The 26,155-nt window shown below is 41.1% G+C and overlaps 1 protein-coding gene across 1 annotated transcript; it reads right to left on the bottom strand.

Moving 5' to 3' along the window:
• Positions 1 to 1,401: 1,401 nt before the first annotated feature.
• kifbp (kinesin family binding protein) lies at positions 1,402 to 25,400 on the bottom strand. The gene is made up of 13 exons (XM_062025951.1): positions 24,912 to 25,400; positions 19,841 to 19,939; positions 19,691 to 19,770; positions 19,556 to 19,614; positions 19,337 to 19,461; positions 16,358 to 16,451; positions 14,564 to 14,676; positions 14,307 to 14,456; positions 14,034 to 14,108; positions 12,676 to 12,838; positions 12,425 to 12,599; positions 12,138 to 12,323; positions 1,402 to 7,956 (listed from the first exon to the last, which is right to left on the bottom strand). The coding sequence occupies exons 1-13, from the start codon at positions 25,365 to 25,367 to the stop codon at positions 7,821 to 7,823; spliced, it is 1,911 nt and encodes a 636-aa protein (XP_061881935.1). The 5' UTR covers positions 25,368 to 25,400; the 3' UTR covers positions 1,402 to 7,820.
• Between the last annotated feature and the right edge of the window lie 755 nt (positions 25,401 to 26,155).

Genomic DNA, 26,155 nt, shown 5'->3' with positions numbered 1-26,155 from the left:
TCAAACAGGAAGCCGCGTGAATTCGGTCAAAGTTAAAAGGCCTCGTGGTTAGATATGACGTGTTCAAACGTCAAGACTCTTTTGCAATCGTTTCCGCTGACAACTTTTTTTTTTGGAGATAACATAAATCTGATAAGTCTGAAGATTTAAAAAAAACATTTCAGCATGGGACTTTTGAGCAGTGGTGTGCCGTCAGGGCCAGCAAGGCCTTCTCTGCTGGCCTAACATAACCAGAAATCATGATCATGATTAAAAATAAAATGATTTTTTAATTTACTTTTCCTGAATATCTAAAATTATTCATATTCTCTTCATGTCATATTATGCTCCTTCCAGCGCTGTTGTTTTTAGTTTGAGTTTGTATCCAATCAGAATTCAGCTAGTTTATGTTGCCATGCTGTACCAAATCTGCCAGACACCTTCAGAATCAACAAGGCGGGAGTCCGTGCACCCTAAGTGAACAGGACATACAGTTGATAGACAGTTGCGATAGCCAATCAGATCACGAGTTGTTGTCAGTAAGGCCTTCTAGCTGGCTTCACGGTGAACGTGACATTTACGCATCCTGTGATTGGATACTCATCGGGACCGTTAGCGGATGAATTTGAGAACACAGAGTTGAGAGACAGTTACAATAGCCAATCAGATAACACGTTGTTGACAGTAGCTGTTCTGTTAAAGTGTCATGCTTGTCATTTAATTAACATTGTTACATGTGTATTTGTCACCATTGTGTGGTCAGGGCAGTTAATATACAGTATCTTTGAGAAGTGTGTACTTTGAATCAAACTTTATTGACCGGAAGTTGCATGAGCCAAGCAGAGAAATTTACGGTATATGTTTTAATTGCTGATGCGTTTTAATTGATCAGAAAAATAACCCGTTATGCATACTGTTGATGTGATTCAATGCCCATCCATCCATCCATCCATTTTCTACCGCTTGTACCGTTCGGGGTCGTGGGGGGTGCTGGAGCCTATCTCAGCTGCATTCGGGCGGAAGGCGGAGTACACCCTGGACAAGTCGCCACTTCATTGCAGGGCCAAAACAGATAGACAGACAACATTCAAACTCACATTCACACACTAGGGCCAATTTAGTGTTGCCAATCAACCTATCCCCAGGTGCACGTCTTTGGAGGTGGGAGGAAGCCGGAGTACCCGGAGGGAACCCACGCAGTCAGTAGGGTGTAAATGTGTTCCTGTATAGTATTTATCCAGCAATGATCATGTGGTGACATCAATTATGGTATTTAGAGAGGTAATTATTGAAGTTGGAGATCACTGAAGACCTAGGTGGGAAACGCACGGCCCGCCACTGCTTTTGAGTAGTGGTATAAATAAATTCCATGAAGCACAATTTAAATTTATGCAACATGAAAAAGACACCCAACATCACGTGCTCTTTGAAGAAATATTTAATTATTGCACATACAGTATCTACACAAACATTATCTCGACATCATCACATGAACACGTTCAGAGAGGCAAAATGTAGGAAGGCCTTTTCTTAAATGACATCTCACTGAGATGTTTCAGACATTACATCGCTTAAAGGGGATCTGCACTTTTTGGGGAATTTTACACATCATTCACAATCCTTACGTGAGACAAGAACACACATGTCTTTCTCTTTAAGCATTCTCAATTGTAAATAAATGCTAACAATGCAGGTAATGGGGATTTGAAATATTTTCCATTCAAGACTTGTGTTCCCAGTTTAGATTAATCACAATCCTAATGTAGGTTAAAAGAAAAAAAAGTAGGACCAAATGAGCATCTTGTCGCATCTATCTAGCGAGGTCTCTAAGTATAAATTGAATTGCAAAATTGACCAACTTTTCGGCTTATGGCCACAACCTTCAACTATACAAGTGAGAGGCATGATTTATAATCTGGCACAGTGGTGTCCAAATTACGGCCTGCGACTTCAGTCTGGCACGCGAGACATCACAAGTTTAATACGGAGTCTGGCCAGCAGGGTGTTTCCAGCTGAACTTTAAATATCTGTCAGCCTACTGGTTGCGAATTTTCCGCCATCTTGTGGTCTATTTTTATAATTGCGGTAAGTGAGCACAGAATTAATTATATGAGCCCATCCATACAACACTTACTGCTCATGGCTCAAATGAACTGCAACCAACACAAAATCTGAACAAACATGCTCACGCATATCACAACCTGCTCACTGAAAATCATCCAACCACAATACATAATTTTAAATTAAACCCCTTTAAATCCACTACAATGCACGATGGGAAAATGCAAAACACACTCTCCACACTTATAAATGTTTGGCTCATTTTAGCTGCTTGATATTTCTGATTGACTACAAAGGAGGTCGGCACGGAAGTAAACAAGATACGAGTTAAATTTTAACATACTCTTAATATTTAATGTTTTATCCTTTACACTTCATATTGAAGTGTCGTCAGGGTCTGTTGTGGGGGGGTTAACAGTTATGTGTTGTTGTTCAGTCAGTTAGCTATAGCTGTATGTCTGATCATTTCCTAATAATATAAAACCGAAATTTTTTTGTACAAATAATTTTTGTTACGTCACAATCAATGCTTAGCTGTGTGGCAAAAAAAAGCGTTGTATTTGTGTGCGTGTGCGCACTCGCCTGCATCAATTGGACAGCGTATTAGCAATTACTCCCAAAAACATGGCTTTATCGCAGATTGTACTGTATTCTTACATGTTTGGATAACTCTCCTCTTCAATTTGGTATGAAATTGATATGCAGACTTGCTGATTACGTTTAAAAACAGCTCTGTCAACTTGAGCACACAGGCACTCTGAATAAGACAGCATACTGGGTTGAAATACATTTTAAAAAACTGAAGTTATGTGGTGATTTCGATATCAAATTTAATTTTGATGTTTTACATTACATATATTATCTACATTGTGTGTGTGAGTATATATATATATATATATATATATATATATATATATATATATATATATATATATATATATATTCCTGGGTAAGACGTTAAACTGCAACCCCAGGCTACAGAGAGGCAGAACCTTACCTCAGCAAGGGCCCTTTGGATAAGGAAATGCCCCTACTGACAGACCTGGGCCTCCTGCATGCCTGTATGGTACGTCCGGTGATACCGAGTCTAGCCAACACATCGGATAGGAGAGGGAAACTCTGATTCCAAACCACCTGTGGCCTGGCAGGTCAGTCCTCTTCAGGAACAGGCTATAGCAAATCCTCCTGCTGCCTTGTAGGCTATGCTTCTTTAGGAAAAGGCTAGGAGATGCACACTCCGAACAAGAAAGCTGCACCTTCTTGGGCCGCCCTACATGTGGCAGTATCTGCACCTGTTTGGCAATGACCCTCTGAAGGCGAGAGGGTGGCGAAAGGACTGCAGGACCGCTCGACACATAAAACCATGTTTGTGCTGGTAAGACATGCAGGTATCCTGTTAATGGCACCTGACTGGTTTGACGAGAATGACCCAGAGATCAACATCCTCATCAACAGGCTCCATGAAGCCCACAAACAACATATTGATGATAAGGCTTGCAGCCAGAAGCAGCAGCGATACCAACAAACAAGCAAAAGCTGCAGCGTAGGACTCGGCAGATGGAGAACAACTGGTGGGATAAAATTGCAGAAGATATTCAGCTTGCTGCTGACACCATGGACTTTGGGTCTTTCCATGCAGACCTGCTTGCTGTTTATGGGCCCAAAACCACTGGTTCAGCTTCAGTCCGTTCCTCTGACAGGGCAGTCCTGCTCACTGACAAAATTGACATCCTAGCACGCTGGGCAGAGCACTTCAAGGAGCTCTTAGAGATTCCTCAATTTCTGAAGACGCAATTGCCACAATTCCCCAGCTGCGAATGAAAGCTGAGCTGGCTGACCCTCCCCCCCCCCACACCACACCAGTGCTGAGACAGTGAAAGCACTCCAACAGACCACTTCTGGAAAGGCACCAGGAGGCGAAGGGCTGCCCGCAGACATCTACATGAATGGAGGCATGGCACGAGTAGAGAAGCTAACGTCCCTGTACCAGGTCATCTGGAGGAAGGGTGATGTCCCTCAAGACTTCAAGGATGCATCAATAGTGCATGTCTACAAGAGGAAAGGGGACAGGGCATCCTGCGATAACCATCGCGGTATTGCCCTCCTGAGCATCGCAGGAAAGATCCTGGCGAGAATCATCCTCAACCGACTCATCAATCATGTTGCTGAGAATGTTGTCCCTGAATCCCAATGTGGTTTCCACGCATACAGAGGTAACTGTGATATGATCTTTTCCATCAGACAACTGCAAGAAAAGTGCAGAGAGCAGAACAAGGGTCTCTTTATGGTGTTTGTTGACCTCACCAAGGCCTTTGACAGTCAATCGTGAGGGCCTCTGGCAGATTCTTGGCAAGTTGGGTTGCCCAGAGAAGCTGATATAACTCATTGCGTCCTTCCATGACGGGATGCAAGCCAGGGTCCAATACAATGGTGATGCATCTGAGCCATTTCCTGTTAGGAATGGAGTGAAGCAAGGATGTTTTCTGGCGCCAACCCTCTTCTCCATCTTGTTCTCTGCAATGCTGCTGGATGCTTTCACAGACTGTGACATAGGTGTTTACTAGGGATGATGTTTGATAAGAAATTATCGAGTTTGAGCCTATTATCAAATCCTCTTATCGAATCGATTCCTTATCGATTCTCTTATTGAGTCCTGATAGGTTGTTGTATATGGAAAAAAACACAATATTTGGTTTAACAAATCACTTCACATTCTCTACTGCTCGTTACTATAGTATGACCATATCTGAGTTATTGTGCAGAAATGTGGGGAAATAACTACAAATATGAGCTACATTCGTTAACCGTGTTACAAAAAAAAAAAAATTAGACTGATACATAATGTTGGATATAGAGAACATACAAACACTTTATTTATTGAGTCAAAAATATTAAAGTTCGATGATTTGGTAAAATTGCAAACAGCTAAAATGATGTGGAATTAAATGATGGAATGGATTAAGTAAAGAAGTTAAACATTATACTGATATGATCCAGTTTAAGAGGTTGTTCAAATGAATAGTGCTTACAAAGTACAAAGAAGAAGAATTATGACAAATACTTTCAAACTTATTGAAAATAAGATATTCTTCATTTCAGTATATTAATAATGACTGAATTAATTAATTACATATTACAAAACTGTTGTATATACTAATTCACAGATATTTTAATATAAAAAGGTCAGTAAATGATGTATATATTTGTAAACGCTATGAAGTGGGAAAGGGGTAGGATTAAATAAGCTTTACTTCTTCTTTCTCCTGTAAAGTGAAATGATATGAAACTGTGATGTATTATACTGTAAGTGTGTTCATGTTCCAAATAAACTAAAGAAATAAAGAAAGCACTAGTTTATTAGACAGACTTACAAACTCTGTCGTGGTGTAGGCTACAACATAACGTTAACGTTATCAAACACATACAAAAAGGCTCACGTTAACGTTACCGTTAGCCACTGACTATGCTTAGGTAACGTTAGTCTAGCTAACATTACTGCAGTCCTGGTTGACATAAGAGGTAATGTTACTACAAGTGAGCAGATATGGAAATTAACCGGCAACAGTTAACGTTAGTTACTCACCGGCGTCACCGCCACTGTAGCTGGGACTGGGGCAGCTGGCAGAAGAAGAGGGGTGTTCTTCGTCATCTCTGCCGCTGCTTCAACACGTGTCGAAGACACGACACGCTTGTTGTGCTTCCCCCCCTTACACGAGAGCGAAGCCTGGCAATAATTGCATATTGCCGCTTCCTCGTTTTTTTTGGTGAAATGAAGCCATGCCTTGGAGCGCTTTTTCCGGTTCATTTTTTTCCTGCTTTCCCCATCTGCGCGTAATCACTGAGCTACGTGACGTCATTTCTTGTGATGTCCCACGGGGCATTTCTTGTCAGGACAGGATTATTTCCCAGGGATTCGAATAAAGAACCAACTCTTTTTCTTTACTATAGGGTCTCGATAACGGGTACCGGTTCTTAAAAAGGGATTTGAGTCCGAGGAGTCGGTTCTTTTCTTATCGAACAACCGGGAAAACCAGTTTCGAGCATCATCCCAAGTGTTTACATCCAGTTCCGCTTCAGTGGCAAGCTTTTCAACTTGCGGAGACTCCAGGCAAGGACCAAAGTGTTTGAGGCTCTACTGCGGGAATTCCTCTTTGCTGATGACTGTGCTTAGACAGCTACAACTTCAGATTACATCCAGCACATTGTGAACCGCTTTTCAGTATCCTGTAGACGCTTTGGTCTGACTATAAGCCTGGGGAGGACAGTGGCCATGTTTCAACCGCCCCCATCACCTGCTGTGCTCCCTCCACCACTAGTGACCATTGACAGTACGACTTCAAGACCGTAGAGAAGTTCTGCTACCTTGGAAGCACCATCTCTGGACAACGAGATCTCACTGCGCATCTCCAAAGCCAGCTCATCATTTGGATGACTGACAAACAGGTTGTGGCAGAACCACGGCATAAAGCTTTGCACAAAAGCTGCTCTCTACAGAGCAGTAGTGGTGAGTGCACTGCTCTACGGCTGTGAAACCTGGACGACGTACCATCGTCACATCAATCAGCTGGAACGGTTCCACCAGAGGTGTCTGCGCTCAATATGCAACATCAAGTGGCAGGACAAAGTGTCTAACCTTGAGGTCCTGCAGAAGTGTGGTCTACCCAGCATTCAAAGCCTGATCATCAAAGCCCAGCTCCGGTGGGCAGGTCATGTTTTCCGTAGGCCGGATAGTCGGATACCAAAGATGCTGCTCTACGGTCAGCTAAAGGAGGGACAGCGTGGCCTAGTAAGACCCCTTCTCCGCTTCAAGGACACCCTGAAGGCCAATCTCAGGGCCTGCAACATCGATGTAGCAAACTGAGAGGATACAGCTGCACAAAGGGAAAGGTGGAGGCACCAGTTCATCCGAGGCACTCAGAGCTTCGAACGGACAAGGGCGGACTCCATCTATAAGACAAGAGAGACCGCAGAAAACGTGGACCTCTCACCTCCACACTGGACAAAATTCCCTGCAGTATTTGTGGAAGACTGTGTGTCCCAGGGATAGGGCTTCGCTCCCACATGAGGAGTCACGCTAAAAGGAAATAGCTGTTTTTGTCTACTCATCCGTTGGATCGACGGGAGACTCCATCATCGATATATATATATACATACATATATACATACACACACACACACTACATGTAGTCGGCTTTCGGACCCCAGCCCGATTCTTTTAGCCCAATGTGGCCCCCAAGCCAAAAAGTTTGGACACCCCTAATTTAGCATAAAAATTTACCAACTCAGATGCAACTCTGATGCAGTAGTACGTTACCACTCTGTGATCAAGACGCCAATGGCGTTAGCTCTTGCAATAACAATGTCGCTAATACTTAATTAATTAATATGCAAGCCACGGCAATGTGAATAGTTTGCGAAATACACAAAAAAAGAGAAAGATATTTGTGTTCTTCTCTCACATAGGGATTGGGATCTATATGCAAAAGTGCAGTTCCGTTTTATCCAACACTGAATTGGAGAGGACATTTACATCACTGTTAACAGAACATCACAAGGAATCAAGTTTATATGTTATATTATATTGTGTCTGTGAAGGTTGATGTGCAAAGCATCAGATTAGGCTATATTTAAAATTTCATTAGGGTGTGTGCAATGTCGTATAGCAGGACATGTGTAGTAGTGTGTATTTGACCTTACATTGTACAGCACCTAGCATGCACACATGGCACAAAACAGGGAGCGATGACAAATTCATAAAATTGTTTGCAGGAATTCAATTGTTAATTAGCAGCCATCCTTGCTTTGATGCGGTTGATTTTGAGAGGAAGCAAGCCGGCCATTTCCTTACTCAACTCCAGCTCCGTCTCTATGGTGGTGCCGGCATCAGGGTGGGTTTCGCAGTACTGCACAACGTATCTGGACGACAGAAAACATGTTGATCGTGACAGCATGCAAAGCGTTCTCTCTTCTATGTTACCAATAATTTCAATCACTGGCAAATTACTTGCACAATCTAATGAGACCCAATACAAGAGCTGCATGACAAATTATGTCTTCAGAAAAAACACATTCTGAAGTTAGACTTAGACTTCCTTTTATTGTCATTCAAATTTGAACTTTACAGTACAGATAAGAACAAAATTTAGTTGCATTAGCTCGTTGTAGTGCAGAATAAATTATGATGCACCATCCTATTTAACTCCATGCGATGGGAAAACTATAGAAACATCCACAAGTACAGAGCAGCTGACATTTGGGGTTTGGGATCAAATAGAGCTCCATTCAAGCACTTTTGTCCAAGCTCAACACTTAGCAACAACTTTGTTATTGTTTGGGGTAAGGTTATGTGCTGTTCAGACTCTCAGGATGGATTACATGTGTTCTTATGCGCAGAATTTAATAGTTAGATAGATAGTACTTTATGGATTCCTTCAGGAAAATTAAAATGATAACATACATGTCATCTAATATAGCACATAATTAATGAGCACAGGTTGTTTTTCCGACGAGGACAAAATGTGCATAACAGCAGGTGAATGTATTTATTTGAATGGACATGTATTTTTTTTTTAAACTCCACTAGCGGAGATTGGACCTTTTTTTAACACTAGTCGGAAAGAAAAGTGCACTTTCAAAAATACCTGATGTTTATTCCTGCTTTAGAGCTGTATTTTCCGACAGTTTGAGAGTCTGAATGTGTCCTGACTGGTTATTGTATTAGTGCGGGGAAAAAAGAAGTCAAACGGAAGGGGATGTGCTGCGCACTTTAAGTGAGATGGTTGTAAGATGATGTTTTAATTGTTCGAACCTTCTGGGGACATTTCTTTTTTAATTATTTTCAACAACAAACAGGACATCAAAGTTATTACGGTTTTTAAAGGCCTACCGAAACCCACTACTGCCGACCACACAGTCTGATAGTTTATATATCAATGATGAAATCTTAACATTGCAACACATGCCAATACGGCCGGGTTAGATTAGTAAAGTGCAATTTTAAATTTCCCGCGAAACATCCTGCTGAAAACATCTCGGGATGATGAGGTTGGCGCGTGACGTCACGGATTGTAGCGGACATTTTGGGACACCATTGTGGCCAGCTATTAAGTCGTCTGTTTTCATCGCAAAATTCCACAGTATTCTGGACATCTGTGTTGGTGAATCTTTTGCAATTTGTTCAATGAACAATGGAGATAGCAAAGAAGAAATCTGTAGGTGGGAAGCGGTGTATTAGGGGCCGGCTGCAGCAACAAAAACACGTAGCGGCTACGTCGTAGCCGGTGTTTCATTGTTTACATTCCCGAACGATGACAGTCAAGCTTTACCATTGGCCTGTGGAGAACTGGGACAACATAGACTCTTACCAGGAGGACTTTTAGTTGGATACGCATGCTTGTGGAGATGGGACAACAGAGACTCTTACCAGGAGGACTTTGAGTTGGATATGCGCTACCGTGAGTACGCATCTGCGGCTTCCAAACATTTGATCGATTGCCCGTACGCGCGTGCCGCTTTGTGCATGTCATGTACGTAACTTTGGGGAAATATATGTGCTGTATGAACTTTGCGGAGGTGAACGGTACTTTGGGCTGTGGGATTGAGTGTGTTGTGCGGGTATTTGATTTGTATTGGCGGGTTATATGGACAGGAGGGGGAGGTGTTTTTTATGTGGGATTAATTTGTGGCATATTAAATATAAGCCTGGTTGTGTTGTGGCTAATAGAGTATATATATGTCTTGTGTTTATTTACTGTTTTAGTCATTCCCAGCTGAATATCAGGTCCCACCCGCCTCTCACAGCATCTTCCCTATCTGAATCGCTTCCACTGCCCTCTAGTCTTTCACTCTCACTTTCCTCATCCACGAATCTTTCATCCTCACCCAAATAAATGGGGAAATCGTCGCTTTCTCTGTCTGAATCGCTCTCGCTGCTTGTGGCCATGATTGTAAACAGTGTGCAGATGTGAGGAGCTCCACAACCTGTGACGTCACGCTACTTCCGGTACAGGCAAGGCTTTTTTATCAGCGACCAAAAGTTGCGAACTTTATCGTCGATGTTCTCTACTAAATCCTTTCAGCAAAAATATGGCAATATCGCAAAATGATCAAGTATGACACATAGCATGGATCTGCTATCCCTTTTTAAATAAGAAAATCTCATTTCAGTAGGCCTTTAAAGCAGCACTAAGTAACTTCAACTTTCATAAAATATTTTCATAACCATTGGGATTATACATCAATTTACAACTAGTTAAATGGCCTGTCATGGCTTGAAGCGGTCTGTCTCGCTTTTACTGGCACTTAGCAACATTAAGGAGGGTGGCAGGAACCCTACCACACAAGAAAACTACAAATGTGCTGACTTGCTCTACGGCATACGTAACTCCTCCTTTCTCCATTCGTTAAAAAGACGGAAGTTGATGGAACATCTGCGGGCCGCCAGAAAACAAAAAGAAGAAGAAGAACGCCTACGTGCAATTACTGCTATCATGGCAAAAGCTTCACAACCACCAAAGAAACGAAAAGTTTTGCCTGAGGAGACAAAAAATAAAAACAAGCCTGCCCGAATAACAGTCAGGATCAACTTTAACTCGCTGGCGTGAGCTCAAAGATGAGGAAGGATTTTCGGTCGATGCTCTATTGGCTCTGTTTGTACTAAACTAGTAAGTCAATTTCTCAAATCAAAATGATAATGCTAATGTTAGATATCTGAAATTTGCGAGGTATCAATAAAAAGCCACAAGTTTGATACTTTGCAGTTCCACACTACTTCCTTCGAAAAAACTCTCTCACCGGTCTTTCTTTGCTTCGGACCTGCATCTGCCTTGATACCTTCTTGGTAGTAGCGTCATGTGTGTAGCGCAATCCATGATAATTCCTAAATAGTGTCTGCTATTTAACATCAGTATAGCCATTAGAGATGAAATATTTGTAAACTGTGCCAATATTACAGCGGACATCATGTCAGTTTGACGCTATATGTGCTCGTCCTCATGGGAAATGTGGTCTTCTTCTACTAGTGCCGCCAAAATCAACCAAAACTGAAAGTTGGGCTTTTAGGGCATAAAAAATATGGATTCCTTTTTTTTTTTTTTGCTCGATTTTCTCAGACTTCAGTCCTGAACAAAAACATAAACAATTAATATTTTTCTGTAGTATCATTAAATAAAGAGGCATTCAAAGAGTTAAAATATATATTTTTTTAAACTTTACACGTTTTTTTCATTTAGGGCTGAAGTTGAATGAGAGATTTGAGAGCAAAAAGTAAAAAAGAAGAATCCTAATGTATTTATGCCCTTTGAAAAATGAAGGGCTTTTTTTGTCTCGTTTGGCTTAGTGGAATTGTCGAATAACTGCCAATGTATGAAACATGAAAGAGGTGGAAATTAAAGTATTAAAATTGTACATGAAATATAAATATGTAGAATGGAGTAACAACAATAACCCTGGCCAAAAGTACAGTAAAAAACAACTAAAAGGATACAAAAAAAGTCCAAAGTGATTGTTGACTGACCACCTACCTACCTGCTCGCCATCTTTTCAACATCAGGCCAAACGCTACAATATTTCATATCCACACAAAATAACAGATATTTTTATTGTCAGTGAGAATGTCGCGAGACACGGCAATATTTGGGAGTATTTTGGTAAATCCAGACCATTTAGCCAGTATGTTAAATGAATGGGCTGCACTTTGGACACCCCTGGTATAAAAAGTTCCTTGTCAGTGTTGAACACAAGGCGTTTGCAAAGGTGGGTTGTAAGCCCTCGAAACAAGTCGTATACACAGAAAATAACGATCTGCGAGCCAACTACCGTAATCACAGCCTTTACACTTTGTGATATTAAAGTTTTTGGAGCACACGTCACACTACAGAAAAAGGCTTGCAGTGAGAGGTGTGAGCCCTTATAGCCGGTGTAATGCAACAAAATGTGTACCTGGAGAACAGTAAAGCACACGAGCGTATTTAAGGATCAAAATTCTTGCAGAGTACGAAAAATAAGCACATGTTGGGAGATCTGGTAAAAACAAGAAAGGCTCTTGTATTGAATCTTATTCGATGGCTCATGTGTATTCAAAGAAGTGTTTTCCCTACTTGTAGTTTTCCAGTGACTTGTTGATGTTGTCCAGCTGTGTAAGGGGAATAGAGCAGATCAGGCGGCCGTGCAGCCGGGCCAGCCTGAAGCGGGCCATCAGGGTTGGTCTGAGCACCTCCTCCTCTAGGTGCTCGGGAAACTTCCCATCTGGAGAGCACAGAGAATCCAGAAACATCTGGTAGTACCTGCAGAGTAGAGGGTAGTATGCAATTGAACAAACAGCATGTATGTTTAGTAAGGTGCATGTATATTTAGTAAGGTGCGCCTGAGCTGAATTTACACTCACTTAGCAGACGCAGAGCACAGGTGGTTGAATTTCTTTATGGTGTGGTTGTCCAAAGACTGTGTATCAGCTTGTCTGTTGGCCAGCATCAGTTTCAAGTCCATCATTTCGTTGTAGATCTCAGCCAACTCAAACATTAGCTGTCTGCGCACCATGAGGTAGTACTGGGCATTCAGCTCTATAGAGAGGCATGAACATTTAGGCAACATAAAACGGGCCACAAAAAGCAACAACAACTCAAGTTAAAAGAGTACCGATGCAGATGGTCTCCAGCATGTCAACACGTCGTTTGTGCATCTTGCAGCGCCGCTCAACGTCTTCTTCAAAGAAGGCCAGAGCCCTGAAGAGAGCGCTGTGATCCTGCAGGATCTCAATGTGGTCCGTCACAAAGCCGTCCATCTGAAAGTACTCCTTAGCCTGACAGAAGGACAAATGCATATCTCATAATATATGTATTTCATTCTTATTAATTTTCACAGTGTATTATGGAGAAACTGGACTTTATTTTAAAGGGGTCTTTTCATGATTTTGTTTCTACATTGTGGTCCACACAACATGTAGTGGTAGTTCTTTCCTCCTGGTACCCTAGCATCTCCAAAACCCTCAAATCTAAACTCCAAACATCCCAGAACAAGCTAGTCAGATTATTTCTAGACCTCCACCCCAGATCCCACCTCACTCCTACCCACTTCTCTAAAGTGGGCTGGCTCAGGGTGGAGGACAGAGTAAAACAACTTGCACTGAGCCTCGTCTATAAAATCCGCTACACCTCCCTGATACCGAAGTACATGTCAAACTACTTCCTTAACGTAAATGACCGCCATAACCACAACACCAGGGGGAGCTCCACTAACCACGTTAAACCCAGATTCCGATCTAATTCTATGCCACATCATATCTCTCACTACTACTACTACTAGTAGTACTACTACTACTACTACTACAACTACTACTTGCTGTACATATCCTACCAAGTCAGACCTACACCGTTCCAATATCCATTTCTCTGTTCTCAATTGTTGATGACTGATGATAACAACCAAACCTAACCCCCCGTCCCTCCACACCCCGGATTGTAAATAATGTAAATAATTCAATGTGATTATCTTGTGTGATGACTGTATTATGATGATAGTATATATCTAATAGTATATATCTGTATCATAAATCTATTTTAAGTGGATCCCGACTTAAACAAGTTGAAAAACTTATTCGGGTGTTACCATTTAGTGGTCAATTGTACGGAATATGTACTTCACTGTGCAACCTACTAATAAAAGTCTCAATCAATCAATCAATCAGTCTGATTTGAAATTTTACGGGACTTATGAGGACCATATAAATACACAAAAACAGGTATCAACAGGTAAGATAAGTTGTTCTTACATAACAAGACCCATTTAAGTAAGAAAAACCTCAATCATACAGCGTTACATTATTGAAGTCGGTTGCTACAAAAATAACAAGAGTGTATTTGTCTTAAAATAGAAGTGCTGACTCAGAAGGCTTCACTATAAATCAATCATTTAAATTGTTGAATAGCCGCATGAAGATTCACTTGATCCTAACCAGACTTTTACGATTACACCTAATACCAATAAGCATAGATTACCTGTGTGACGTAGTTTTGTCCCACCAGAAATACATTTCTGGCTTCTGTGAAGTCCACCGGGAGCAAGCAGCTCACCTGAAAATCCCAAATGGGTCTGTATGATGACACCGACTTGATACTGCAGTTTTACTAGTGTTCGGGACGATGAAATGAATATGCTTTTACACATACACAGAAGCACATATCGAAACAAGATGGAAACAGCAGAGTATTATCAATAGCATGTTATGCTAAGAAATGTGGAAAAGTATGACAGGAGAGCATCATGCAGACCTTCTCCTCCAGACTGGCAATTGAGTCAAACGTGTCCTCAGAGCCAAACCTAAGCGCGCTCTTCCTGATTTTCTCTTCCTCCTCCTCCTCAAGCCTCCTTTTCCTCTTCAGGTCTTCCTGAAGATCCGTGTCCAGCTCCCCGATGTTATCCTGCTCACATGGAAAAGACACACACCACACAAAGAGATGAATATATACACTGCAGATACCATTGTCATGAAGGGCGTGTCCCTGGAGTTGTTGAAAGAGGACGCCACCTGGAGCACTTTCTTAGCATCCTGAAGGAGGTTGAGACAGTATTTGATCCAGCATCTTGCTATGTCGGCTCTCTTTTGTCGCAGCTGATCGCGTCGCTCGCTCTCTATCTCACCTGGAAGAGCAAGAAGAGAGGGGAAATATGTGTCTTCATTAGGGATATCCGATATTGCCCAACTCTTCATTTCCGAATTCAACCCATATCAAGCAATACCAACATATGCAGCAGTTTTTCCCTCAATCTAATTGATATTACCGTATTTCCTTGAATAGCCGCAGGGGCGTTAATTAATTTAAAACCTCCTGTCACTCCTGCGTTTACCGGAAACCGGCGGGATGGCCGTGCATGCGGTAATTATTTTAAAACCTCTTCTCACTCCGGCGTTTACCAAAAGGAATCCATAAAATTTAGGCGTGCGCTTTGAGTGTGATGTAAGCATACCATCATGAAAAGCACATTTAATTAAAAAAAACGTTATTATGGTCTTACCTGTACTTATAAATGGAGTCCATTTGCAGCTCCTTCTGACCAAAAGCATCGATAACTTGTTTATAGAAGTCTTCATTATTTTCTTTTTTCCGTTTTAAAAGTCTCTCTGTCTCGATGGAGATCTTCCTTTAATTATTACCTCCTGCTTCCATTGAAAGTCCAGTTTAGAAAACTGTTTTGTGTTAGAAGGAAGAAAAAAAAATCTCTTGCTGCGTGTGTTCACTTCTTCTGCAGTACCGGAAGTCGCAAGAAGGATCACTAGCGCGGCAGCGCCCTCTACCACCAGGAGGCGGGAGTCATTTAATGACTTATACAGTATTTCACACACGCAGCTACGGTTTATTAATAAAACATAGCTGCTTACTGTTCTCTTTAGCATACTGTACCGGTATTCAATAGCTTGGACCTTAAATCCTACTGAATAGCTCTTTATCTTTTTTCCTTTGTGCGATTGCAAACTACTGAAAGCAACTTCCTCCATTTTGAAAATGAGGACAGATGCGTCACTCGTGACGTAACGAATTTGACCCGGTGGAAGTTCTAGACATATGCTAAATATTTTGCGAAACGAGTTTGACCCGGTGAAAATTATAGACATGCGATAATAAAATTAATATTTTGCGAAACGAATTTGATCCGGCTTCAATAATAAACCGGCGATAAGGCCAAGCATGCGTTAATTATTTTGAGAAACGAGTTTGACCCGGCAGTAATTCTAGACATGCGAATACTATATTCCCTGCGCCAATTCAAGGAAATACGGTATTTGTAAAATTAACACATTTACTGCAACGGCACTGGGTCCAGTGCAGCACGGAGGAGCAGTGGTTAGTGCTCCTCCAATAAGAAAGTCCTAGGTCAGATTCCCAGGTTCAGGGTAATTCTGTGGGGAGTTTGCATATTTCCCCGTGACTGTGTGGGTTCTCAACGGGTACCCCGGCTTCCTCCCACCTACAAAAATATGCACCTGAGGAAAGGTTGATTGGCAACACTAAATTGAACCTAGTGTGTGAATGTGTGTGAATGTGAGTGTGATGGCCCTGCGGTGAGGTGGAGACTTGTCCAGGCGCTACCCTGCAGCTGCACTGGGTCTGGTTGATACTAGAATCAGACAGCAGAGGGTGCACACACTACATGGCATGTAAAAGCTATTTAAGACATACACTGCCATTGTTTAGTGAAACCATGTGGGAAGATTAAGCACTGTACAACTGCTGTTTCTCCTAGCCAGCGAAAACCAGGATACTTCAACAAGACACGAGGAACTGGTAGTTGATAGACAAAAATGGACAAATCGAGCACTCACTTTCCTGCGCAGCAGCCTCTGAGGGAGCGTCTCCTGCCAAAGCTGATATAACGGTGGCTGCTGAGAGGCAGTGTCTGCCCTCCATGTAGCACCCCTAAGGAGGTAACCGCACACAAACCTTGTGACTCACACTGAAAACCAACATCTTTGCTTGCACTGCACAACATGAGTTGAGTAAACTGTCACTTATTGACAAAAAATGTAGTTGTAAATACGATATTAGGTACAACTGCACAATATATTGTAATTATGTTGTGGCCAGTGCATAATTGTTCAATCAATTATTTTTAAGAATTAATCAAAGCTTTCCAGAATCTCTTAGGTCCGGAACCTAAACATTTTTATTACAGTTTTTTCCAATCGCTAACAAGCGTTTGTCCAACCAGTTGTCACATTTTCAAAACTCTAAACAAAATTAGCACCGCATCAGTGTTTTGTGGCCATACCATACATGCATTTAATGTGTTTTTTTTACACAATATGCAGTCAGTGAAAACATTTCTACAATGATTACATTGACAAGCTATACCTCCCAACAAAATTATGGATTGTTTTTGTACAAATGTTAACAAACAACATTCCACATTAGCAAAAACAATATGTCATATCTCAGATACAGTATGAAAACCTCTGCTTCTGCAAAGATATCAGTTCAGCAACTATATATCTCAGCTGATTATAAACAATTAAATAATTGACACACAGCTGATTTATGTTGGATAAATTGGGCCAACCACAGCTAATTCCAGTCTGGCTTAGACTCAGTGGCAGCGGTCAGGAGGACGTTGAGGAGTGATGTTTTTGGAAACAGATAAACAGAAAAAGACAAACACTGTACTATCTGGATGAGGATGACGAAAAGGAAGAGCAAGGGCCTCAGGAAAAGAGCAGGCCCAAGGAGAGGCCAGGGTAGAGGTGGTGGCCTTCCAAGGGCTGCAAGAACAGTAGTCCGTGATGAAATTCATGCCACTATCTATGACCATGTATTTAACTACGGTCTTTAACTTAAAAAGCCTGGTGAGAAAGTGGAGCTCAATATCAGGCAGTCAACGGTTGCCTCCATTATCCGCATCTTTCAACAAACCAACAGATAAGTATTGCATTTTACTCTCACTTGACATGTCAATAGGGCCATACAGTAAGAAATATGTTGATTTTTGTCCCTCTGTAGAATGCAACATCTTACTCCTTCTGGAAAAAGAGGAATGCTCCTCAATAATGATCAGGAGCTTGCCATTGTAGAAATGGTTGTCGCAAATAATGAAACAAAACTGCATGTAATTCAAATTAGAATTGTGGAGGACCATGAGATATTTGACAATATCGATAGTATCAGCCTCACAACCATTAGGCGGACATTGTCCAAACAGCGCGGATGAAGCAGCTCGACGCGGTTACTTTTGACAGCTGTGACGACAATACATACAGTATTGTATATTCAATTCGATGTGCAGTTTTTTAAGCTTTGCACTTTGCAAGTCAGTAACCAACACAGAAATAGTTTACAGTACAGCATGGTATACAGCAATGAGATTGACATAAACTTTGTTTTAGAGAGTTATGGAATTGGATGCCAACCAGGCCCCTCATGAATTCATAAACATAGATGAGGCAAGATTTAATCTGGCCAAAAAGCGCCGACGTGGACAAAAAGTAATTGGAAAAAGGGCCACAGTTTATGTGCCAGGAAAGAGAGGAGCAAACATTACCATGTGTGCAGCAATTGCAAATGGAGGATTACTCCTTAACAGATGTCAGATTGGACCCTACGATACCGAGCTCTTCCTTGCCTTTCTCAATGATCTCCACCAGTGCCTGGTTGCAGAGCAGGATCAGCAGCGTGAAAAGATGAAGACCTTTGTAATCACCTGGGATAATGTGGCTTTCCATCATTCGCAAGCAACAACAACATGGTTTGAAGTTCACCCTAGACTGGTACATCTCTGTCTTCCAACCTATTCACCCCATTTTCTGCATAGAGGTGGACGGTTTATGACCATCAGCCACATGACCAGATGTCCCTCCTTGAAGCCATGGATGCTATCTACAGGGACATCACAGCTGATGTTTGTCAAAGGGACAAGAGGTAGAAAATGGATGGATGGATGGATGGATGGACCCGACATACAAAGCAGTTTAATCCCAGGTGCATCACCTTGGATAATATTAGATGCAATGATGATGAAAACATGTGGCCTAACCCTGAAGAAGAGATTAGATAAAGCAATTGTGTGCTTTTTTTTAGTTCCTCCTCCTTTTATCTGGGCTTTTGCTGTTTTGTTCGGAATGCTTTCGTGTATTTCATGGATATGTTTTCACTGTAAGCAATACTGTAAAACTTTTTCTGTTTTATCACATTTTAAACAGTAGTTCTACTGTATCTCATGTAGTAAACATTAAAAGAAAACAACTGATTGCCTTTTTACTGGAATTTTGACTGTGAACATTACATGTGGACATACAGTTCTCAACCAATAAATGCATTGTAAAAATGGTGGATACCTGTAAAACTGAAACATAAAAGTCTATGCAGTTTTTGTAATGTCATTATGTCAACAATAGCCAGTATTTTGAAACCTGGTGTACTTTGACTGAATGTCCCTTGTGAAGTGAAAACAATGGTTATTCTATGACAGAATAATTTAATTTTGAGTCAGATTTCATGTGTTTTGGTAAAGTTAGTATGTGCAGACGTGTTCTATTTTGAAATGAAGAATTAGTATATATTTAACAAAATGTGTTTGAGAAAAAAAATATCCATTTGGCCAATGGTGTTTTGTAGGTGTGAGTCTGTGTTAAAACTTTAGAAAAAAGTATCTTAAGTTTGGGTAAGCGTTTGTTAGCAATTGAAAAAACTGTAGTTACACTCAAACAAATAATTGAAGCCACAGAGTAGAAGGTTTTTTCTAATCTAATTAATCATTTGAATCATCGCTGCTCTAGACAAAACAAACTTATTTAAATCTGAAGAGGTCTTACCTTTGTAATGTAGTATTGTGACAGCGTTGCGGCGTTTAGAGCCCACTCCATTGGACTGAACTGATTTAATTGCAGTTGTCTTTGCAGGGTACTGTGGCAGTAGGTGGCAGCGCGCTCAGTTTGACCTGGCAAGACATGTATCACCACAAAAATAGCATGAGACAAACCGAAGTGGCGGAAGAAATATGCTGAGAAGAAAACTAACTAAACTGGACTCACCAAGGTTTTTATAGACCTGAGCGAGGTAATACATAGTGTGGGTGTAGGCTAGCTCAAACCTGGTAAAAGAAGACAACAAACCAGGTAAAGAGGAAAATGACATCCAGTTTTTTTCCACAAATCACAAGAAATTACTTTTTGCTTCGTTCCTGGTGTGTCAGCATCTTCTCATTGTTTGTAAAATATTCCTTCAGATCAGTAGGAGGACTTCCATCCTGGGATCAAAATGTTCATCTTAATTATAGTCAAGATGGACCCACGTTCTTTCTCCTCATTCAACCGTACCTCCTTCATATAGCGCAGATAGATGGATTCGGCTGTTTCCAAGAATTCCTGTGCCTTCTCGGTCTCATCCCGGCCTGCCCAAAGGATGCCCAACTGGTTCTACAACCACAATAAACACATGATCAAAAGATGACCTGATGTCATACTGTCAAAACTATTGTTGGCATTTGGACAATATGTTAAATAACTGTGGTTTTTGTGTAAAGTCAAAGTAGAAACTACCGGGGGATCTCGCCGCACAGCGCTGTTGGAAAAACGTTTGCAGATATCCTTCTACAGCAGACCTGGGCATTTTGCGGCCCGCGGGCCGCATCCGGCCCTTTGTGCGTCCCTGTCCGGCCCGCGTGAGGCCAATTATAAATTACAAAATAAATTTTAAAAAGTATTTATGTCGAGTGTGCAATACAACGGTGCTGCTTTTGTTTTGAAAATCGTTATTTGTATTACTTCCGTGTGGACAGTGAATGTGAACAGCTGCAATCACAAATTACAAAATAAAGTTGAAAAAACATCTATGTCGTGCGCACAATACAACTGTGCTGCTTTTATTTTGAAAAGTATTATTTATGGGCGTATGTCCGTGTGTAACCTGCGAGGGAAGGTGCACATGCAGCGACAAGTGATACACAGTTTACACCCGAGACGCTAAAAAGAGAAAAGTTGATGACGAATGGCATGTTTTCAACAAGACATGGACTGCCAAGCAACGTTCCCTCTAAGGTGCGCGCCTGCGCAATTGCGCACTGCTCAAGCGTCCTCTGCGCACAGCAAATATATGCCGCGCACCAAATCAAATCCCATCTGAATTCTAAACAAAATAAACATATTTATTCTATGTAATTTTGCAATGCAACTTTGAGTGACAGTGACAACAAGCGGCCCTAACGGTGTTCGTCAACACCGTTCAATTATTGTAACGTCTATCGAGATGCTTCGAGGACAGGAATCATATAGATCACTTTATTGAGCAGAACTGTTTATATTCGGACATAACCACACCAAAAACATGAGTAAAACACTCCTATCTCGAAAAACTAGTCATTTTCTGCCGTACAAACCAGGCCAAAACCAACTTGTCATCTGTCACCAACACGCATACCACTAAACCACTGGTGCGTTTATGGCCACACAAAAAGTCGGACAACTCAAACACCACACAAAGTTACACTATGACTCCTCAGTCATACGTGTGCTTATTTTACTGTCATTTATTATTAATGTTAATTTATTTATATTAGTCATGGAATGCTGTTACACACACTATGTTGAAGTATTACTATTATTATTAATTATTATTATTATTATTATTATTTATCTTACGGTATATATCAAAAATAATATTGAGTAAAATTTAATTGAAATATTGTCGATGTGGCCCTCCAGCAGTGCTCGGGTTGCTCATGCGGCCCCCGGTAAAAATTAATTGCCCACCCCTGTTCTACAGCGACTTCAACATCTGGCTTTGTCAGTTTTACCTGAATCCCAATCAGTGTACTGGAAAAACAGAGGCACTGTCGACGGCATTTTTACTCAGCGCCTTTGACTTCACCAAGGCTTTTGATTGTGTAAATCGCGAGATCCTTTTTACCATCCCACAAAAGCTTGGCTGTCCTGCCAAACTCAGCCGTGTGATGAATAAATTATACACAAATGTACATGCAAGATTGATAATTGATGGAGATCTGTCTGAGCCAATCAAGTACAACAGTGGTGTAAAGCAAGGCTGCAAGCTTGCTTCAACTTTATTTGGAATATATGCACATGTACTGCTCTTTCTTGCCTTCAAGAACCTAAGTCCAACACGCAGTAGTTATTTCCCCATATTTCTGCACAATAACCTGGATATGGTAACACTAGCGAGCAGTAGAGAATATGGAGTGATTTTTGGTCCAAAACATATTTTGCTTTGTTCATTATTGAAATGTTCTTGCCACCTTATGTTGCATATTTTATATGAGCTTTCCAGTTAATTGTATCATCTATTATTAAACCCAAAAATCTAGTTTATTTTACCCTTTCAATGTCTACTCCGTCTAGTTGTATTTGTGTTTGATGCTCTTTTGATGTGCGTAAATGGAAGAGAATGCAGTGCGTCAGGTTGGATGCAACACAAAGTTATGCTAAACGAAATTTTACTGTTGGCCTTGGCTTGCCATCAAAGTAGGCCTATGCGATATATAATATATCCATCCATCCATCCATTTTCTACCGCTTGTCCCTTTTGGGGTCGCGGGGGGTGCTGGAGCCTATCTCAGCTGCATTCGGGCGGAAGGCGGGGTACACCCTGTATATAATATTATATACAATTATTCTTTTTTTTTTTTCTTCTTTTTTTTGTAATGTCCTGCCAAGCTTCTCAGGCAAATCATATAGTAGATGTAGATGCCCATATCGGCTGCTCAGATTTACTTTACAAAAGAGAAGTGTAGGATACTTCTCTTGTTACCTTATTTGTATTTGACTTTATTAAATGTATTTATATTATCATTTGGTGCAGCCGGGCCGGAGCAGGAGGGGATAGAAAGAGAAAAAAAAGGAAGACAGAGGGGGGAATTGTGGGGACAAGAGGGGGATTAGACAGAGAGACAAAAACAACAACAGCAAACACAACAACAACAACAACAACAACAACAGAGCAACATCAGCAAATACGACATGTACAAATATGATGGTAAAAGTAATAGCAAATAAACAGTTAGTGAAAAAATTTTAAAATAATACAGAAATGACAATGAGCATTATTACATTAAAAATGAAGCAATATGAATACCAATAGAAATAGCGCTATTGATAATAAACAATACCAATACTTTACCTTTATTATCAACAATACAATTGTTCAAATGCAACAATACATATACGTAATGATAACTTGAGATACGAAAGAATGCAGAAAAATGGAGGGGAGGAGAGAGAAGCAACCTACATTAACCTTGTAGATTGTTATAGTAACAATAGGTTAAGCTTTGTCAGTGTGCCATGTGTTATACCCAGTTTACCCTAGGGCAACAACGTTAATATATGTTTGATGAAACGTGATTATGTGCATGAGTGTATGTGTGCATATGTACTTGTATATGTACAGTATGTGTATATGTGTGCTTTTCCAGTGAATGTATATGTACAGTATGTGTATATGTGTCTTTGTACAGTGAATGTATATGTATAGTATGTATATGTGTGTGTTTGTACAGTGAATGTATATGTACAGTATGTGTATACAGTATATGTGTTTGTACAGTGAATGTATATGTAAAGTATGTGTATGTGTGTGTTTGTACAGTGAGTGTATATGTACAGTATGTGTATATGTATGTTTGTACAGTGAATGTATATGTACAGTATGTGTATATAGTATGTTTGTATAATGAGTGTGCGTGTGGATGTACGAACTTTGAGTGTGTAAATATGTACTGTATTTGTATTTGTATGTGGGAGCGTAGGTACCTATGTATGTGTGTATGTATGCAAGTGAGTATATATGAATCTGCATGTACAATACATTTGACTCCCAGTGTGTGCGGGAGCCAGAGTACGGCCCCAGCCTCCCCGAGAGCCCAACCCACAAACAGTAGGTGTGGTGCCCAGGGAACCAGGGACCACCGCCCCCACGCAGCCAAGCCGGACAGCGACAGGATATAAAATTATTCAATGGTGGTCCGTGCGGTCAAACTAGACATTTTAGTACTACTCAGTGGCCTAGTGGTTAGAGTGTCTGCCCTGAGATCGGTAGGTTGTGAGTTCAAACCCCGCCCGAGTCATACCAAACACTATAAAAATGGTACCCATTACCTCCCTGCTTAGCACTCAGCATCAAGGGTTGGAATTGGGGGTTAAATCACCAAAAATGATTCCCGGGCGCGGCACCGCTGATGCCCACTGCTCCCCTCACCTCCCAGGGGGTGAACAAGGGGATGGGTCAAATGCAGAGGACAAATTTGACCACACCTAGTGTGTGTGTGACAATCATTGGTACTTTAACTTTTAACTTTAATGCCAACAAGCTGTCCCGACTAAAATATTGCTGCGTAACTTTACAAATACATTTGGCTAATCGACATTAGTAAAATGTGGCATAATTACTAGGGCTGCGAATCTTTGGGTGTCCCACGATTCGATTCAATATCGATTCTTGGGGTCACGATTCGATTCAAAAACGATTTTTTTTCCCGATTCAAAAGGATTCTCTATTCATTCAATACATAGGATTTCAGCAGGATCTACCCCAGTCTGCTGACATGCAAGCAGAGTAGTAGATTTTTGTAAAAAGCTTTTATAATTGTAAAGGACAATGTTTTATCAACTGATTGCAATAATGTAAATTCGTTTGAACTATTAAATGAACCAAAAATATGACTTATTTTATCTTTGTGAAAATATTGGACACAGTGTGTTGTCAAGTGTATGAGATGGGATTCAAGTGTAAGCCACTGTAACACTATTACTCTTTTTTTTAATTTTATTATAAATGTCTAATGATAATGTCAATGCTATGTTGAAATTGTTACTAATATTGATACTGTTGTTGATAATATGCATTTCTGTTTCACTACTTTTGGATCGTTCTGTGTCGTGTTTGTGTCTCCTCTCAATTGCTCTGTTTATTGCAGTTCTGAGTGTTGCTGTGTCGGGTTTGGTTTTGGAATTGGATTGCATTGTTATGGAGTTGCTTTGTATTATTTTGTTGGATTGATTAATAAAAAATTAAAAAATTAAAATTTAAAAATAAAATAATAGATTTTTGAAAAATGAGAATCGATACTGAATCGTACAAGGTTAGAATCGCGATTTGAATTTGAATCGATTTTTTCCCACACCCCTAATAAGTACTTAGTAAACCATCTTGCAAGGAGCATAAGCAAGATAAACCTACAGTGTAGGACTCGTCGATTGCCTTGAAGTTGATGTGAGTAGGATTCGGATTACCGGTAGGCTGCGTATCTGGCAACCTCAGTCATGGAGAGTGGGAGGGCACTACAGAATTTTGACCGTGATTGCAGTACCATTTCTGGCCACATTACTACATATAGCACCTCTAAATACATTGGCATACAATAAATCAATGACTGACCCGGAAATGGATGCATAACGACACATTGTCGGTGGTCACTCGGCATCTCTCCAGTAGTTTCATGCAGTTCATTAGATGTTCTTGTCCTGCTGCCAGCTCCTCTGTGTCAACATGGTTCACGCCCAGGTAATACTCCACCGCGGCGAGCCTTGCAGTTGCCAGGCCGGCCGGCGAGTCCCCGTCGAGGCCCCGCTCGAACAAATCCTCCAACAGGCCGTCCACAGGCTGCTCGCTCGGCCGCTGGTCGCCGCCTTCCGCCCCGCTGTCTTCCTCTCCCTCGCCGGCCTCAAAGCTCTTCAGCGAGCATTGTATCTCTCTTAGGAGGTCCCTGGCTTTGTACTTGGACCGAAATGGGTCGTTTTCTGGGTCATTTCTAGATTCGACATCAGTGAGGGTTTGGGCGTTGTTGAATTTATCGCATATTGTTTTCCACTCGTCGCTGCTGTGGGACGCCATGTCTGCAGACCCGGAGGCTGCGCGTTCAGACCCCTCGGCTTTGTGCTGCAGCGCCACCTATTTGTTGGAGGCTGCACGTTCAGTGTTTATGGGTACGGATAATGTAGTGATTTTCAAACTTTTTTGAGCCTAGGCACATGTTTTTTATTGAAAAAATCCGGAGGCACACCACCAGCAGAAAACGTTAAAAAATTAAACTCAGCAGCCGATATTGACAATAAAAAGTTGTTGTCGCAATTGTTGGATATGAATTCAAACCATAACAGACAATGCATCACTTTAGCTCTTGTCTCAAAGTATGTGTACTGTCACGACCTGTCACATCACGCCTTGACTTATTTTGACTTTTTTGGTGTTTTCCTGTGTGTAGTGTTTTAGTTCCTGTCTTGCGCTCCTATTTTGGTGGCTTTTCCTGTTTTTTGATATTTTCCTGTAGCAGTTTCATGTCTTCCTTTGAGTGTTATTTCCCACACCTGCTTTGTTTTAGCAATCAAGACTATTAAATTGTGTGGACGCTATCCTTCTTTGTGGGGACATTGTTGATTGTCATGTCATGTTCCGATGTACTTTGTGGACGCCGTCTCTGCTCCACACGGGGTAAGTCTTTGCTGTCGTCCAGCATTCTGTTTTTGTTTACTTTGCAGCCAGTTCAGTTTTAGTTCCGTTCTGCATAGCCATCCCTAAGCTTCAATGCCTTTTCATAGGGGCATGGTTTAAGCAATATACCTTTTTACCTGCACACTGCCTCCCGCTGTCGTCTACATAATGTGATCACGACAAACCATCGT

Source organism: Entelurus aequoreus, linkage group LG02 (genome assembly GCF_033978785.1).
Source record: "Entelurus aequoreus isolate RoL-2023_Sb linkage group LG02, RoL_Eaeq_v1.1, whole genome shotgun sequence".
Taxonomy (NCBI): Eukaryota; Metazoa; Chordata; class Actinopteri; order Syngnathiformes; family Syngnathidae; genus Entelurus; species Entelurus aequoreus.
This window is presented reverse-complemented; position numbering and strand designations above follow the sequence as displayed.